At 31.3% G+C, this 18,463-nt stretch overlaps 1 protein-coding gene and 1 long non-coding RNA gene across 5 annotated transcripts in view; one reads left to right on the top strand and one right to left on the bottom strand.

Moving 5' to 3' along the window:
• Nucleotides 1-1,963: 1,963 nt before the first annotated feature.
• On the bottom strand, nt 1,964-18,364 carry LOC111417582 (uncharacterized). 4 transcript variants are annotated; one of them, XR_011641773.1, is made up of 7 exons: nt 15,971-18,190; nt 10,335-15,394; nt 9,391-9,597; nt 9,039-9,336; nt 5,684-5,919; nt 5,587-5,624; nt 1,964-2,882 (listed from the first exon to the last, which is right to left on the bottom strand). It is a non-coding gene; the product is annotated as an uncharacterized lncRNA (long non-coding RNA). The 4 variants fall into 4 exon arrangements; XR_011641774.1 differs by lacking the exon at nt 15,971-18,190 and adding an exon at nt 18,197-18,364 and having other exon boundaries at nt 2,507-2,882; nt 10,335-10,395; XR_011641771.1 differs by lacking the exons at nt 10,335-15,394; nt 15,971-18,190 and adding an exon at nt 18,197-18,361 and having other exon boundaries at nt 2,507-2,882.
• LOC111417581 (discoidin domain-containing receptor 2-like) overlaps nt 2,050-18,463 on the top strand; it is a 29,218-nt gene continuing 12,804 nt past the window's right edge. Inside the window, exons 1-3 of the mRNA XM_023049904.2 lie at nt 2,050-2,136; nt 6,196-6,301; nt 9,382-9,613. Of these exons, the coding sequence (XP_022905672.1) occupies nt 2,070-2,136; nt 6,196-6,301; nt 9,382-9,613 (405 nt within the window). The 5' untranslated portion in view covers nt 2,050-2,069. The remainder of the gene's footprint in view (nt 2,137-6,195; nt 6,302-9,381; nt 9,614-18,463) is intronic.

Here is an 18,463-nt window from a genome sequence, read left to right as displayed (position 1 = left end):
TATACATAGCGGTTTTAATGCAAGCTGATGAGGAGTTAATCTTCGCCTGATAGAGATTGGATACTGGACCATATTGAAGATTTAATGCAGATTTCAAAGATTTGATACAAACTTAATAAGACTTGAACTTACCAGATAGCATAATGCATATTTATCAAGTCAAAGGCATAATGGAGATTTGATAACTTCAAAAACTTGATGCAGATTAAATAAGTTAAATTCATTGATTTAAAGAACTTTTATTGGGTATTTTTGTTATTGTCCTTACGTTGCAGTGATAATTTTATTTTTTAAATGTTTAATCAATGCGAAGCATCGGATATGATCGCTTTGTTACAACTAGAGTACTACAATCTTCTGCTAAATTTTAAAATGAAACTTTTTGTATTCGTAATTCAGAATAGAGATTATTGAAATATAAATTCTAATTGTAATTCTTCATAACGATATTTTAAATTCTTCACATTACCACTCAGATCTTTCCTTGTTGATTTAGTTGCTGATTTTGGGTAATCTCTTCCTTTATATGTAACGTCTCCATCTACTCCATAGATCACCGTTGATTTAAGTAGATATCTAATACGTTGTCAAGAAACCTTCTTAGAATGACCTTAAATTACCTTAAATTTGCGTTAAACCAGAAGAACAAATCAATATCGAAACAACTTTAAACAGTATTTCATAAAACAATTAGAATAGAGATCAAAATTGGTTTAATGTTAAATGTCTGTAAACAGCTGAAAAGGTGATAAAACAAGATAAACATAAAAGATTATATATGTCATAACATAACCTTTTAAGTGATTTTGTTTAACGTTTTTAATATATATTTTAAATCTATTTAAAATGGGAATAGAACACATCAATTCTGTGATGATGATATTTTTAAGAGCAGGTAGCCATTTTGATTGTTTTACACTTATTTCGGCCTCCGGGGTAAATGATGGTGCAAAAAATAATAATAATATAACAAGATATTATACATATGTATGTCATAACATAACCTTTTAAGTGATTTTGTTTAAAATGTTTTAATATACCTATATTTTAAATCTATTTAAATGGGAATAGAACAAATCAATTCTTTGGTGATGATATTTTTAAGAGCAGGTAGCCATTTTTATTGTTTTACACTCACTTCGGCTTCCGGGGTGAATGATGGTGCAAAAAATCTCGTAATATTTCCAATTAATGGTTTCATGTTAATGAATCCGAATCGACTTGCTATCCAAAATAGTACCACGATTAAAATTATGGTCAACACCAAGTATAATTTTGGCGTTGCAAACGATAATAAATTTGAGCTCATCCTTAATAACTTCTTCGTTTATCACTACAGTACTACTTCTCATAACTATCAGTTGAACATTAACTGATAATATGTAATGCCAGTAGAGAGCAGCACTGTTGATAAAAAAGATACCATGTTGCATAATTTTAAATCATTATTGCTATATTATAAATTTAAAATTTTAAATGATATTTTTTTTTTATTCTTAACTTTGTTTTAAAGAATTTGAAATCAAGTAATACATTCCTCGCCCTTAGGATAACATGCTAATGGAAACAGGGTGCAGTTAAGCGAACCGTTCCTCCACAACAATTGACTTAACCACAAGAAACGCTATTTCGCATTACCCTAATCCTATTGACCGGGTATCTCAAGCTATTGACGTGTGGCGCGTCTTCCCTAAGCCAACGCGGTTAATATTAATGAACTTCGGGGAAAACGTAGGGTGACGTCGCGGCATCGTCCACAGGAAACCTTACTTATTCGCCCTAAGGTTTATAAGAATAAGGGCGGATTATTTCGGATTAGCAACAGACAGACATCGGATACGGTCGACTGTAATCTCATACACAATTCGGTCCGGGGTGTAGATTGATTTTTCTTTTGCACGCTATCCAACGTTGAAAATACCGATCATGAACTTGAATTAATTTAAAAAATAAAACTACACAATTTAAATACAAATAATAATTTATTGACTTATTTGTTACAGATGGCTTGAAACGCAATAAACGATCAGGAGAGAGGTACAAAAGTAAACCTCCTCTACAGTTCAACAATGAACATAATTATCCTGACGCTGATCCTTCTGGTTTCGGTTTGGGAGAACGCGTCCGTGGATCCTTGTAAGTACACAAGAGTCGATAGTTACGGTTCAAACTAGGTAATTGCTGGAATAGGTACATTTGCACAAAAGGGGAGGAGGGATGTTGTCGGTAGTCTAGGGAATTTCGATTCTCTCTCTCCCCTATCCATTATTAATACAGAAATTACTGGGCAACGAAGCAGGGTCATGAATAATTTCCATCGATCAAAAACTACCGCCGATGGAATTATTACCAATTAATCTGAACGCTCAACTTTGTTAATATTACGTGGAAAATTTCTGACATGTTTAACAGGAGGGGAATCTATATTTAATCAAGTTTCGGATGTATTTATGGAATTTTAAATTGTGTACAATATCATTCAAAAGTGAGAAATCAAAAATTCACATCCTATGTTATTTTCGTATATTAAATCTATTCTATTTGGCATATTAATAATTATAATTTAATTTTAAAATAATATTATGCCTTAACTATTTATAAAATAGATCTTAATCTTAATGTAAAATTCTTCTTTTCTCAATAATAATAATTCTTTAACGTCTCCTTATATGTATAGATTGGAATTTGTTGCATGTCATCAATATTTTTCTTATTCACACTTATAGTCCATTCATCATAATAATTAATTTAGTATTCTATAGTCCCTGAGGGATTACATTTTATACGTTGGAGATCTTTGACTTGTGATTCCTTTTTGTCGACGCATAGTAGTAGAAATTCAATTTTTTGTTGACCATAAACACGTTCTATACGGCCTTAACCTTAAACAAATAAAAAGGATTAATAATACGTGTTGTTAAAGTAGAGCAAAACATTTAATGTTAGGTTAGTACATAAATAGTTATTTAATAAAACTCTTTATTTCACACACATTTGTGAAAATATATTAGAATGTCATTCTTTATCACCCTTCTTTATAACAACATTTTCTCATTTTTTATTTACGAAAAATCTTCCAAGCAGAATTTTGGTCATTAAATGGAATTAGTTGTTCTTTAAAGTCAAAGATTTTAGCAAAAAGAATTCAGCACAAAAGCTACTTCCAAATAATGCCAGAGGAGGTGAATAAAGACCGAGAAGAAATCAACGAAGATGGTGTTCTCACAGATCAATATTTGTGTCAAGAAGTAAATAGTGAACACGCGAAGAAATCCTTCCAGTTTGCTGCAAAATGAAGATATGGCATTCTAAATCGGTTCTCTCAAAATGAATTGGTCGTCGGAATTTATTACTTTCAATTAAGAAGCTACAATATAAATATTATAATCATAAAAAAAATTCAAGAAAAGAGAAATTAAATTAATCAATTACATAAATTCATCAACAACTTACAATAATCTTTTATTTATATAAGTCAAAGTCAGCTCGATATGGAATAAAAATTTGGGATCTCGTAGACGTAAAGACATCGTACTTTTTCAACATGCAAATTTACGCAGGAAACCCATTTATGGGTCAGTCTGAAAAATTACAAAGTGAACGTGTGGGGAAAGACCTCATGAATACTCTTTATAAAACTGGTCGAAGAGTGATAACAGGTAATTTCTTTACAACCATCTTTTGCAAAGTTTTTACTTACTTAATTTAGCAAATTATTCTTCTTGGAATTGTGCTGAAAAATAAACGACGCTCCACAAAACCTATATGTATTGGAAAAGAGAAATAAGAATCCATTATAGATTGCGTTTTTGCAAAACATTGTGATAATGTCATATATTCGCAAAAAGAGCAGGTTTATGTTCTATCTATATCTGAATGTTACGATCAATAGGTATCATGTCACTAGAATCAGCTGTACATCTTGTACTCGTCATAATATTTGAATGCATTTATTGCTTATACTAAAAATATAGATAAGTAGAAAACTTACAATTATAAAAAACGAATACTTTTAAAATCATTTGGTAAAGAATTGGCTCTTCCAAATATAAGAGAGCGATTACCAAGCGTAGATAAAATTCTCATGTTATCCCAACACAACAATGTCAATTGAGCTTTTTATGCAAAGAAACAAGCTATTCAAAAGTGGAGAAGAACTAGTCTTTATTCTAGAGATGTCAATATTAAATATATAGAAGCTCATTACGAAAGAGAGTTAGTTACAAATTTTGCAATGCTTAAGATCAGTCCTTATTTCTTTACTTACACTGTGTACTTCAAATGGAGCAATTTGTCATCTGTAAAATGATTTCAAATCGTGGACATAATGATGAAAAAGCCATAAGACAGGTAGAGCAAAGATTAGTAGGAACTGGTAATTTTAATTCCCGTAAGAATAAGAGAGGACGCCATCCTACACTAATCGCCGATCAAGAAGAACAAATTTTTGAATTTGTTGAGACACAATGAATTATTCCAAAAAGATTCAATTCATGATTATTGAAGAGAATTCAATAATCATATTTGTATTGAAGAGACTTCAAAAACTTCGAGATCTACATGATGGAGACAAAGAGTTTTGAGTCAGGTTTTGTAGTAGTTAATGTATTTCGTAAATAATGATCCACATTTTATTAAAAACATTCTCTGGAGTTATGAATCCATATTTACTCAGACTGGTATCCTAAATAGTCATAACTTGCATAAATGGAGAGATGAAAACCCCCATTTAATACCCAAAACGTCACCCCAAAGACTATGGTCAATAAGCATTTGGACTAGATTATTAAACATCAACATCGTTGGTCCACACATTCTACATGACCGACTTATTTCAAACTTGTATCTTCAATTTTTAGTGATAATTATTTGTTACTATCATTACTAGATGATATTCCATTGCAAATTCAACTATTGGTTCTAATATGATAGATTGAAAGAGGTATACCTACACTATAGCCTCCTAAGTTCCCGGATTTGAGTCCACTGGATTTCTTTTTTAGGGTTTTTTTTTAAACAGGTTTACCGCAAACCAATTACAAATATTAAAGATGTTATAGCTCGTATTCACGCTGTTCACGTATTATCACTATGAATGGAATTCGCTATGTTGCCATGTTGGAAGACTATTTTTTGCCAGAATTGGATGGACTTGATATTAGTGACCAACACTGTGGAACCACAGCTGATGTTGACACAGCTGACCAAAGAATTAATCTATTGAAGAGGAAGTTCAATAACCACGTAATCTCAAAAAATACGTTAAGTAGTTGGTTTACGCCAACAAGCCAACAATATTAAAGGAATTCAGGGACAATATCGAACATGAAATTGCCATGGTTTCACCAATATGTGTGAAAGAGTGGTGCAAAATTAGGTCCAAGGAATCGTTCGCTGCAAACGTGCTCGCGGTGCTAATATGATCGATAACGAATTCCATGGTAAGAGCAGGTGGTGTACAGCACCTGGAATAAATTCTAGCTCAATATCTCAATTATTCTGTTTTATTTATATACAAAGTTATGGTGTCTTTATTGAAAAACCTGATACTTTATGCATGGGTGGAGCAAACAAAATGTTAATTACCTCATTGATTTTAACGAAATCAAATTGGAATTTACTACCTGAAATATAAAAAGAAATAATTATAAAATTACCGCATACTTATAATTTACGTACATACTTGTATTTTTAGGTAATGTTGTTAAAGAGCAGATTTATATTATTTCATTAGTTCTATTCCACCTTCTCTCAGTATTAATTGACCTGGTGATGGCTTCATATTGACATGATTTTATCCAAAGTTGTTTTTCACTTTCTTTCCAACCCATCATTTCTACTTTTCCACAAATTGTTCTTATTCCACACAGCATCCATATTTACATACATTTTTTGTTTGAATCAAATAGCAATTATAACCTATTGTAAAAAAAATTAATAAAATCCGAACGTTTCAATAATATTTAATTTAACACGAATAACCCAATCTATTTATTATTCAGGATTATTTATTTAATTAATTTAAATAAACAATTCTCACAGAAATACTGATTTTGAAAATGAATCTAAAATTTTTAATATCGCCTAAAATTGATTATTAAAACAAAGTAAACAATCTACTTTTTAATTTTTTATTTTGTTTATTTTGTTTTATTTACTGATATAAAATTAAATATTAAATTGTTTTTATTATAGCTCAATGTATCGCTCCTTTGGGTATGGAAAATGGTTCCATAAAAGACGAGGATATAACGGCAAGTTCATCGTTCGACAGTAGCAATGTGGGTCCCCATCACGGCCGGTAAGTTTAAATTTATGCTAATCGACTGAAGGGCGGAAATTCCGCTGGCAATCCTTCATGTTTTCCCGAATTGAACGCGCGCCTTTCTCGGAACGAGAAGAAACACCTCCTCATTCTAAGCTCACCCGTGACAGTGACAGATCACGTACCTTTTCTCCTCGTAGGTACTTTCGCGGTAGCATTTCTAGATGGACGTTTTATAGTCTCTCAACTGAAGTAGGTGAATAAGAAGACACATAAGGAATGTAAACAGCCGCCTCTTTACGTCATATTTTCTCAACTCTACCGCATATTTTCTTTTTAACTCCAACTTTAAACCAATTCATTTTTTTTATTTGAGTTTATTTATTTTGTTTCCCGGATATGGAGTTGCATAAAATATGGAATCCGATGAAACGCATTCAGAACGGTTTTATTGCCTTAGGAACTTGCCTGACGGTTCATATCGGTTTCATGACCACATTCCCGGACACCATTTTCAATTCCATTTGGGCGTCCGGCCGCGTCCTCGCGTCATAAATCGACATATCGCTCCGGACATGTGACATTTGACATCTTTATACGTCGAATATCAATCGTCTCTACTTCTGCGGTTGAAAACCGGCCACCGCTCTTCGTTGATTGCCTTTTCATGTCCAAACGGACTTCTTTTACTTCTTTTCGGGAGTTCTTAGAACCTCTTATGTGTGTAATAGACGTGACTTTCAAGAACTTATTGAGTTCTCTATGGATTGAGAATACATTTTATTAGAAAATAAATTCAATCTAAAGAGAAAATAAGTTGATTTAGTATTTATCATAATATCTACTTATTTATATCGTTTTTGATTTGAGTTATTATTTCGTTCAAAAAAGTGCCTATATATTTGGAAGGACGTTTAGATTGTTACGGAATATAAAAATTACAAAACAGTATAGCAGCGTATTATGAAGAACATAGATGTGAAGAGTTCAAGTCTGGAACTAAAATGGGAGCCGATCTCAAAGATCTCAAAAAATCATATTGGTCTTTGATGTCGGAGTTCTTAATTCTGTCCCATCTGGTCTTTCATGAGATTGTTCTCAAGGTATTCATTTTTGATACTCTTAACATGCTGTTAGTTTTTTTGTGTCTTCACGTATTTCAATTTTGGGCAGATGCAAGGCTTGTATAGCCTACCATTACAATTCATCTTCGACCAAACTGTATCTCGTAGGCAGCCTGAAATTACGAACGGTTTGTTAATCTGACATCTCAGGTCCTTTACACTATCGCACGTACTTGAAATGTCCACACCCAAGTAATAAAATTCCATGGTTTGTACAACGGACTTGTTATTGATTACCATCTTGTTGGGTTCCTTGCTACCACCATGTATTCAGTTTTTGAAGTAGAGAAAGCTATGTTTAAAACTTCACTCGCTTGATAAAACCTGTGTAGTTGTTTTTGCAGGTCATCCTATGAGTCAGCATCAACAACATATTATTTTGTCTTGTCACCATCATTGTAATATGAACTGACATCATTTTGACTACACATTCATTTTCACCCAGGTTGATTTAACTTTGAATTAGGTTAATTTAATATCTATTTATCGATTTTATTTTGACATGGGTTGAATTTATTTTGAGTTGGGTCAACCCCATTTTGATTTGTGTTGACCTTGATTTTAACAACATTTTATATTGTGTCGACTTGATTTCATATTGAGTCGACTTCATTTTTACTTCCGTTGAAATCCTTTCAACTAGGATTAATTTTATTCTTACCTAAATTGATTTAACTTTACCTAATATTAATTTCAAACTTCAGCTAACTTAATTCTAACATGATTTTATTTTTGCATAAGCTGAATTTTTTTTAATTAGGATAGCCTTATTATATCTTGGGTTAATTTCATTTTAAGGTTCATTTTCATTTTGACTTGGCTTGAATTCGTTTTGACATAACATGACTTCATTTTTACTTGGGTTGACATTACTTTGGCTGGCATTGTCTTAAGTTCTACTTGGCTTAACTTTATTTTGACATGATTTTTCGTTTGTGTTATACTCCATTTGACTTGGATTTGAATTCAAATTTAATTTTCAATTTAATTTTCATATAAATTTTGCGTTGATTTTAGTTTTTATAATTAGGGAATATTATTATTGATTTCAATTAAATCGTTCCTTTTTCAATACAACTAGAAGCTTGTCTAAAATGCGCGAACTGGGTTGAGAGTCCTTCAGGGTTCCATTGTTACTTCGTTATTGCTTTTATTTCTCTCTGCCATAATTATTAGGAAATGTATTGACTTTAATTAATTTCTCCTAGAGTTTATTTTTCTTCATTTTCAGTTTTGTCAACTTCAGGTTCGACATTAATTCGACATAATTTGGCTTAATTTGAACTTAGAACAGCTTCATTTTTACACTGGTTGATATATTTGCTTTGTATTAAATTCTCTTAACGTAATAATAGACATAAAAAAACTGAATAGAAACAGAGCCAAATCAACTTGCTGAAGCAAATCAAAGTTTAGAGGCTTCATGGGTGAAATTACGTCGTTCAGTATTAATAAAGATAATTAAAGACATTTGATTGGGCAAAGTTTAAGTTATCTCCTTTTAAAATTTTAATACATTTGAAAATCATCAACATATTGATTCTGGAGTGTTCTAAGTCAGAACATAAAGTTATTGGTATAGTATAATCCTGGATAATTCCAAGGGTAGTAACACTTTTATTCTATTGATTTTGTAGTAGAATACTAACCTCATTAAGATGACCCAATAACCTAATTTCAACACTTCTCTCCAAAATTTTAAACGTTACAAACAAGATGCTAACAGGCTCCAATTCTTTAAACTCGTTCGGAAACAAATCCGTCTTTCTTTGGCCCAACTCCCAACTCCTGACAGTAATAGACATCTTTCTTTGTGCCTTAAATTATTGGAATTTGGGATTACCACCCCCAAGTAAAAAAATTAAATTATTGAAATTTTCTCATATTGATCTTTCAACCTCAATTTTTTCTTTATACTTTATTAGAAAAAATATGAGATTAATACACCTAATAAAAAATAATTTTAATTACAATTTTGATATTTATTTTTAGTATACGTACAGAAAAACATGGTGGTGCATGGTGCCCATTAAAGCAAGCAACCACAGAACCAGAAGAATGGATCCAAATCGATTTAAAAACAGTCCATGTGATCACAGCAGCAGGAACAGCTGGTCGATTTGGGAATGGTCTTGGAGTTGAATTCGCCGAAGCTTACATGTTAGAATATTGGAGACCAAGGTTGTCCAAATGGATTCGTTACCACAACTATAAAGGTGAAGAGGTCAGTATAAAGTTCAGTTTTCATAAAATTTTTATTATTAATATACATTTTTAATTCATAAAACACACACAATAGGATAGTATTTATATATTTAACACACAGGTAGGGAAACCTTTTAAAAAACCGTTTCTCCGCTCCCCTAATGTATTCGAGTTATTACACACACAAAATAGTGAGGAGTGGTGAGTTGGCTTCTTGGGGGGAAAATCAATACGGCCAACCCCATTGCGTGACGAGCCTAGTAATAAATGTATTTGAAAATGCGGGTTTTCCTGCGTTACTCATAGAAAAACAGGACTTAACTGTTTTATAATAATAATAATAAGAATAATACAGGGTGTAGACAAAAAATAATAAAAAAAAAGTAATTTAATAAGATTTAAACCCATAATACTCCATATTTTAACGTAAATTACCCCTTTTATCTCAACTTTTAATCAATAATCTCACAAACTCTCCTTAAGATAAACGCGGAAAACTTCCGAAAGAACGAGTACGAAGTCGTCCGGATCTAAACTCTGAGCATATTTCTCCACAGTTTTTACGGTCATGTTTGTTCACCCCAGTGACTTATGCCACTTTCCGAATGGGTTTACGACCAGACTTTGTAATTTCGCTCCAAATAATTTAATTACTCGGCAAAGATTTTTCTTGTTTTTCCGTTTACTTCGTCCGTAAAATTTACATTAATATCCTTAACGTTTCTTAACAATTTTTATACCTCTAGATATTCCGCTAATTGGACGGCTCGAACGTGCTCTTTTCTTAGCAGTTAACTCGAACTGAAACAACAACGTAAACATAAAAAAATAACGAGCTCCATTTACAAAATGCAATTACTTCCGTTTAAGTCTGACATTTAAATGCATCTCCACGTAATATAATAGCTATTTATATGTTTCAAAAACGAGTATGAAGGTGATCCAAACCGTGATTCAAGGTTGATTACATTATTTTATTTATTAATATAAACAAGTAAATAAAATATCATTAAATTTAAGTACCAATTAAATCTTTTTTGCGGTGTTCAATAATTCAAACAATATAATTCTGACCTTTTGTTTTGTTGACTTTTATAACAACTTTTCCAATACAGCGAGGAAATTTGAAAGCTTGACAAAGGTAAGGTCAAAGTTCATTGTTGAATTGAATATTGTTCCAAAACAAAAATTGAAATTACAAAAAAGATTGAAATTATTGTTTTCCCAAAAATAAAACTCAACCTACTGTTTATCAGATATGTACATATGGATTGAAAGAAAGCCTAAACTACACACAAGCTTATTCAGATTAGATGTAGTAACAAGAACTCTTCTAAATTGAAATAAGAATTGGAAACGAAAACGAAAATTCCGGGTACTCAGGTGCTAAAAATTTTACACCATTAAAGTATGAATACCGATCGATTAGGAAGCGATTAAATCCGGTGAATTGAAAAGAAAAATGTTAACCTTGTAAGATATTACACTTATTAGAACTGATATGAGGACTGCCACTTAAGTTTTTACGTTTACTGATTTTTGAAAAGTGAAAATGTTGAAACATTTTAAATTAACCTGCATTATGTTCCAAGAAGTATATAATAAATTTAAATATTAGATAAAGATTAATTAATATTGCTAGTTTAACAGGTCGGTGATGAATCCGAATACGAATTACGACAACCATTGAGAGTTAACAGTACAGAACACCAAGTTTAGAGATTGCATCAGGCATAACATGAAGTAATTCCAGGTTTGCAATGAGTTTTCGAAGCATCGAATATATAATTCATTCATTTATTGACGAGGATAAATATAGTATTGGATAATGTCTTTTGAGGATCATAAGATTTAAGAGCAAATAACTTAAAAAAATTAGTTATAATAAATAATGTTGAACGCTGTTTCGATGCCATCAACGCAGAAAAGTTTTAAACTTAAATCATAACAAAAGTAATTCATATTAATGAAATCAAATTTTATATAAAATAATAGAAGAAAATGCAAAAATTTACCGGTTTAGACATTTACAAAGATTATAGAGAGTAATTGGAATAAACTACTATTGGTTTGAATCATACTGGTTGGAAAACGTATGAATCAATAACTGTAAAGATGTCCATCAAGTTGACCGACAAAGTAATCGTGTCAAATAATCTCAAAGTGGCATGGTGTTACAGCAATAGAAACACAACGTCATTTATAGAATTTAGCCCTCTGCAAGTAGTTATAGGGCCATAAATCGAACATTGTAAGGTGAAGAAGCACTCTTTTAGTATTCTTGTCGACAGTCCTTCCTGTCGTCTTTATAAACCAGACAATGAGATGGCACAAAAGTTCTAGTGGTGTGAAAGTTGTGCAAGGAGCCATTGAAATAGGAGTTGCTTACATACTTTATTTATCTTCCACTATCCAACACAGATGCTGTCCTCACTTAATAGCACCGAATGAACACACACACACGAATATTTATATTGAAATTCGTGATTGCGTTGCTCTTTAAACTTTAAAATTACTCATCTCTATGTATCTCTGTTGGACATTGCAGAAGAAACAGGATGATGTAAAAGCACAAAGCAAGAAGAGGTCTTTATTTTTTCCTGATAAAAAAAGATTACGTTAGATTGGCAGGATCACAAAATTCATAGAAATACAAAGTAAAACTGTTGAAGAAGTATCTAAGTAGTGTCTCCCTATATAGTCTAATTTGATAATGGTTGAGATTTGTAATAAACAGAAACAAAAAAAAACTAGAAAAAGCTCTTTAATAACATAAGCAAATTTTCAAAAAATACAAAATATAGATACTAACAGAAGAAAAACAGAAAGAGAAGAAAACCTGAAAAAGCTCTTTAATAACAATACAATGCTCGCAAAAATGTGTAATGTTGGCAGAGGTAGAATAAATTTTCCTAAAGTTTTAATGACTGTTCTTGCATCATTTTTTGCCATCAAATCACTGTAATTGATAGGAATTTTGTAAATACTAAAAATATTTCTCCAAAGAACAAATTATTTCGCTTCAGCTAGCTAGTGCGTAAGCTACATCTCAAAAGCAAAAGTATAGAGGATGCTTTCGTAATACAATATGTAACAATAAAAGTACCTTTGCAAGTATCTGTACCTTATGTAATTCAAAAATCTATCCAACTTTACCTTACATTAGATCATTAAGGTCATCGATACTACCAACCAAAGCAAATAGGAAAATGGAAAGTTAGGAAATTTTAGAAAAAATCTTAAACAGTTAAACAGAAAGTAACGAAAACATAATTCAAAACAAAACAACAGTAGTGAATGAGAATAAGACTCTAAAACAAACAGTTCCTCACCTGTTTATTTTAGTGTCTTATTCTGTCTCTTGTCTATTTTGAGAAGAATAGAAATCAAAATGAGACCTGTGCAAAAAAATACAAAACATAGATACTAGAAAAAATCTGAAGAAACTCTTGAATAACAGAGGAAAATACATTGCATGTTGGCAAAGGTAGAATGAACTTTCCCAATGTTTTAAGCACTGCCATTAAACGTACTACTTACTATATATTGTATAGTTCCTAATCACTTATTGCCATCAAATCACTGTAAATAATATGAAATTTCTGAGTATTGACTGTGTTTTCTTCCACGGCAGAAATCTTTACAATACTTTATGACTCGTCGCTAATCCTTTATAACATGTATTCTGTAACAATGATTGCTCTAATTTCTTGTTCAGAAGATTAAAACCATATTGTATCTCGATAGCACCTCTTCAGAACTTTTAGAATATTTACTTAAGTAACTTAATATCATATCATATAGTTAATTATAAGTTCAGGGTTAATATTTTACAAAATATGTTAAGCAAATCCAATAAGAAACATCGTCAAAATTGAACAAAGCAAATTGTAAATGATACGACTATAATTCTTCAACAGTCAACGATAAATTGCAAATAACTATCGTATTAGAAATTTAAAAAAAAACAAAGATAATTATTTATTTTCTAATAAGGTTAAACGAATTATCTATCTCTACATTAGTTTAAATTCGTTGTCTATTTCATACTATTCATTAAAGTAAACAACGATTGTTAATTGTGATCTCGTGATATAGGTACACTAAAACTATTAATTTCACGGTTTCAGTGAATTTCTGTCAATTAACCACAGCATGTTCTACATTAACTCGTTTATCGCTTAAACAAACTGTATTTTGGTAATTTGTGGAAATGTTCTGCTTCCTCTCACCGAGGATTTATTTCGATTCGATTCCTATGGCCGGCGATTAGTATTTTTTTATTTTAAATCAACAATTTCGAAATTTTAATCGAGTTTAGATTAAAATGTTGAAACACAATTTCATTGTTTACACCACAACCATAAAAAAATAAAAAAAAACAAAAAAGGAAAATAACTGTTCGCAGATTAAGAGATTAAAATATTTTCGTTGGGGGCGACCTTTTCCAGTTTATAAATTTTAATGGAACGTCGGCCGTTTTCCACCCCCGCAATTTGTAGGGTTACACGTTCCTCATCATACCGGAAAGTTGGCAACGACCGCAAGGCGTTTCTTTTTTTGAAAAACGAAATGAGAACAGAAAATAGAAGCGCCGAGATTTTTTTAAAATTCACTTCAGATCGAGTTCATCTAATGGACCCCGTTCTAAACGAGCTTTTTTTCTGCACATCCCTATCTCCTGGTCCTATCCGAAGATATTCCGTATTTCAATTCATCCTCGGAATTTCAGTAATGGTGCTGAATTTCCAAGGTTTTCCCTTGAATAAGTGGGTGTGAGTGCTCGAGCGAAAGTGCTCTTTTGATACACTGCCCAGGAGGATTTTCTTCACTCCACTGTGCGTTAGGTAGTAACTTAAAGGAACCTTTTGAAAGTTATGCGCATGTGAAAGGAAATATTGATCTTAAGAGGCTACTTTACCAAACAGCTCGGCAAATTACAAAAAAAAAACATTATTTATGAAAATATTTGGATGAAATTTTGTACATAGCTTCTTCTAACAATTCTACATAACGCATGGTGAAAATTTTTAAAGTTTTCCAAAAAAAGGGGTTTTTTTCCTCAATATTATAGAATTTGGTCGTTCTTTTTTAGCTTGCATGATAGTATACTTGAAAATAGTAACATTTTTCAAATAAATTTTTTCAAAATTTTTAGTTATAAAGGAATAGTTTGTAATTTGCTAAAATTGCAAAAAGGTAGCGTAAAAATGAATATTTTCCGTCAAGATTCCCACGAAGTATTACCACCGCGTTAGTCCCGCCTCCTGCCGACTGAGCGGCGCTGACATCGACTCTCTTCATCGAAGCTCCTTGTTTTATCTATTACTTTTTAATGTGGTACAGAAAATAATCATTTCCAAAAGTACGTTTTGAACTTTATTTTCCGTGATTTTCTACTGATGATTGTGTAATTTAACAAAATTTTTGAATTTATAGTCAATAGTTGTTATTTTATTGTGTACTATAGTGTTAGTTTAATTTAGTTTGTGTAAAGTTTTTATAAACAATGGGTAAGTATGTTCATCTAAAAAACTACCCCTTAGCATTTGAAGATGTTCTCGAAAAAGGAGTAATAGACGATAATAATTTACGATATAAATTTTTATAAAATCTAAAATTTCATATTTTATAGTCCGAGATTCAATTGAAAAATGTATTCATTCCGAAAGGTAAGTTAAATTTTATTAATTTTATTGTATAAACTGTGGCACACATAAAAAGGACTTATTTAAAAAGAATAAACAAATAAACAAATGATGCAGAACCAAATACTGATGGTGGAGAATAATCCATTCAACTGCAACAAAACTCACATTAAATTTATTAATGAGTCAAAAGAAGGGCTTAGCAACTCATTTCTTTTATGTTTTATGTGCGGGATAAAAAGGAAGCTTTACACTGAAGAAAGCAAAGAGTCTATTGAGATAAACTCTGCTGTTGTTTCTGTTATCTGTCGGTACCGGATATACACAGGCTGAAGAATTATTGTTATGTGTGGATATACCATTTATGTTAACAAAACCATTCCAAAAATATCGAGAAACCGTAAGTGACATGGCATAGCAGTCTATGAAGAACGCAGGTAAAGAAGAATTAATTTAGTTACAGCTTCAGAAGAAGTAAATAAAGACTGAATAAAGACTGTAAACGCTAAACGCTACTGTAGTACTGCTATAAAATAATTGTATACATAAAAAAAAATACTCGTGTATACAGGGTAATTCAGGTAGGTAGCGAAAGCCGATCAGGGTAATGATAGCAATTCGGTTATAATTTATGAGTGACATTTCACACGAAGAATATAAAAGAAAGAAGAATTTATTGGAAACTTGCAAGATGGATGCATTAACAGAAATAAAATACAAATTCTTACCAGAAGCTAAAGTACCAATCAGATATGGATCCAAGAAAGGTATCTGTGCCTAACTGCATCGAGATTTGGTGATGTATGTAGGATGAGAAATGACACGTCTTGCTTAAATAAAGTTAAATCAATCTTGTACTCGAAATTTGCTAGAAATAATAACACTAAACATGGCCAAGACTATGAATGGCTTGCATTAAAAAAATTTGAAAGTAAATATAACTTGCCAGCAAAGTTTTGAGCTCTATTCATCCGTAGGATGTATGGATTCTTAGTTGCAAGTCCAAATGAAACAATAAAAAACGAAAATGCCATCGTCGAGGTGAAGTGTCCAGCGAATTTCAAGAGCTTACATCTATTCAACGATGGCAAATTAAAATTTCCTAAAGATTTTTCTAGTCAGGGCTGTTTTATTTATTACACTATTAGCCATATTTTGTATACTTGAATCATTATTTAATATTATTATTAATTAGGTATTACATATTATTTCATTTACTTATACAAGGTGATGCAGACCATGCAGTCCATTTTTTTAAACAGAAATATTAAAAAAGTTCGAATGAAAAGTAATAATATTCATACAGGAACCACATTTATTCAGCTATTTTTTCTTTAATTTTTGTAACTACCTGTGTTTTCAAATAAAATTACTTACACGGTTACTCTGAGACACCTGTATATCAAACGAACGCATAATAATACAACAAAGATATAATTTATAAATGTTGTACCGAACTTTTCACATTCCCTGTATTGCAAATATATCTATTTTAATATAAAATGAAGTTATAAATGTTATTTTCGTTTCAAAATGATATAAATGTTTTATGCCTCGCAAAATTATTTATTGCATTTGAAATTGATTTTTGCCTTACATTCAATTGAATTATAAACCCATAATCTTAGATGTTCTCAACTTCTTTCTCTAATTTCTCTATTAAAAAATTAATATTCTATTCATATCGAAAAAAAGCATTAAAAAACTGATATTTGCGTAATGTAAATTGTTGTGAACCAAAATACTTAAAAAAACAAACGTAGTAAAAAGGTGGGCTACGACTACGATTATTAATAAAAAATCAAAATAATAAATAAATTGGAAAGTCAATAAAAAGATTGATTGTAATTCGTAATTAAGAAAAATTGTTAATAAACAATAATATTTAGAAGAAGTCGTTTAATTTCTTCATTAACAACATCGACGAGAAAAAGAATCGTAATAAAATAAACACGATGTTTTTTTATCTATAAAGGGTCGGGCCTAGTAGAAAATAAACTCCGCCTCGTTGCTTCCGAACGTCCGTCGTCTGCGCCCCTCAGAAACTGACCGACCTGGTAAAGTGGGCTCTTAAATATGAATGTTTGTAATGAAAAATTTCTTTTTTGACAAAAAAAACCATACAAAAATTTATCAATAAGTATCGAATCAAACTTGACACAATAATTTAGTCACCTTTGGATATAATGTACGAAAGATGGGTTAATTATTATTGAAATTTAATAAAATTAATGTTTAAAATGTGTATCATAGTGAATTAATAGCGAATAATAACGCTTGCTCGTTCCTATCTGGAACAATTCGGAGGGGTGACTTTTTTCGAAAATTCAATGTTATCGCGGCATCGTGCATAATGCACATTCGTTCCGCTTTGTTAACGTTTCATGAAATTTCATAAAATAATTGAATTTCGGTGTCGATCCCACTCTCGGGACTTGTATCGACATATTTTCATCCAATTTTAAAACCTCCATTATTAAAACTACTCTATTTACAGTCAACTCAAAAATGCACACGAAATCTGTTCAAAATGTATCTTAAATAAAGTGTTGATATGCAACCATCTTTATAAATATGCTAAAAGAGTTGTTTAAACGAATATTTTTTTAATTTGAATACATTTTGATCTTATTTCTTTAGTTTAATTAATTTAATTAATTAAAAAAAAATAGTCTGATTGAAATAAAATTTGTTCCGTATCCTTTTATCAACAGTACAGTGTCGTCTTCAGTACTGACAAGTAAAGGTCTAAGGTCTAACGATTACACCACCACGACCCGGCAATAAACTAAATCATGACCGGGCTCTAATTTCCTGCTATCACGCGATCATCGCTCGCCTATTTGGCGCCGCGACGCCCGCGCCCCCTCTTTCGCCTTTACCTCACTCGTCGTGGTTTCCTTCTCTTTTTTGCCCTTTGACCCAGCTCACGGCCATGTCCGCGTCTCTCTTACCTTCGTTTTCCAACGTTACAAGTCACGCACACATGTTTCGAACTCACGGACAATTCTCTTGTTTCTTTATAGATTCTTTACACTCATATAAGAAATAATATGCTCAAGAGACGAAGTATTTATGACATATAAAAATAATCTCCTTTTTATTACTAATCTATGTGGTGAGCAAAAGGAAATGTCGGTATAAAATGAGTGATAAGATATATTTTTAGTTTGTTTACATCTAGTAAACATTTGTTTTGATAAAAAGTATAAACTTTGTTG

This window comes from Onthophagus taurus, chromosome 1 (assembly GCF_036711975.1).
Source record: "Onthophagus taurus isolate NC chromosome 1, IU_Otau_3.0, whole genome shotgun sequence".
NCBI lineage: Eukaryota > Metazoa > Arthropoda > Insecta > Coleoptera > Scarabaeidae > Onthophagus > Onthophagus taurus.
This window is presented reverse-complemented; position numbering and strand designations above follow the sequence as displayed.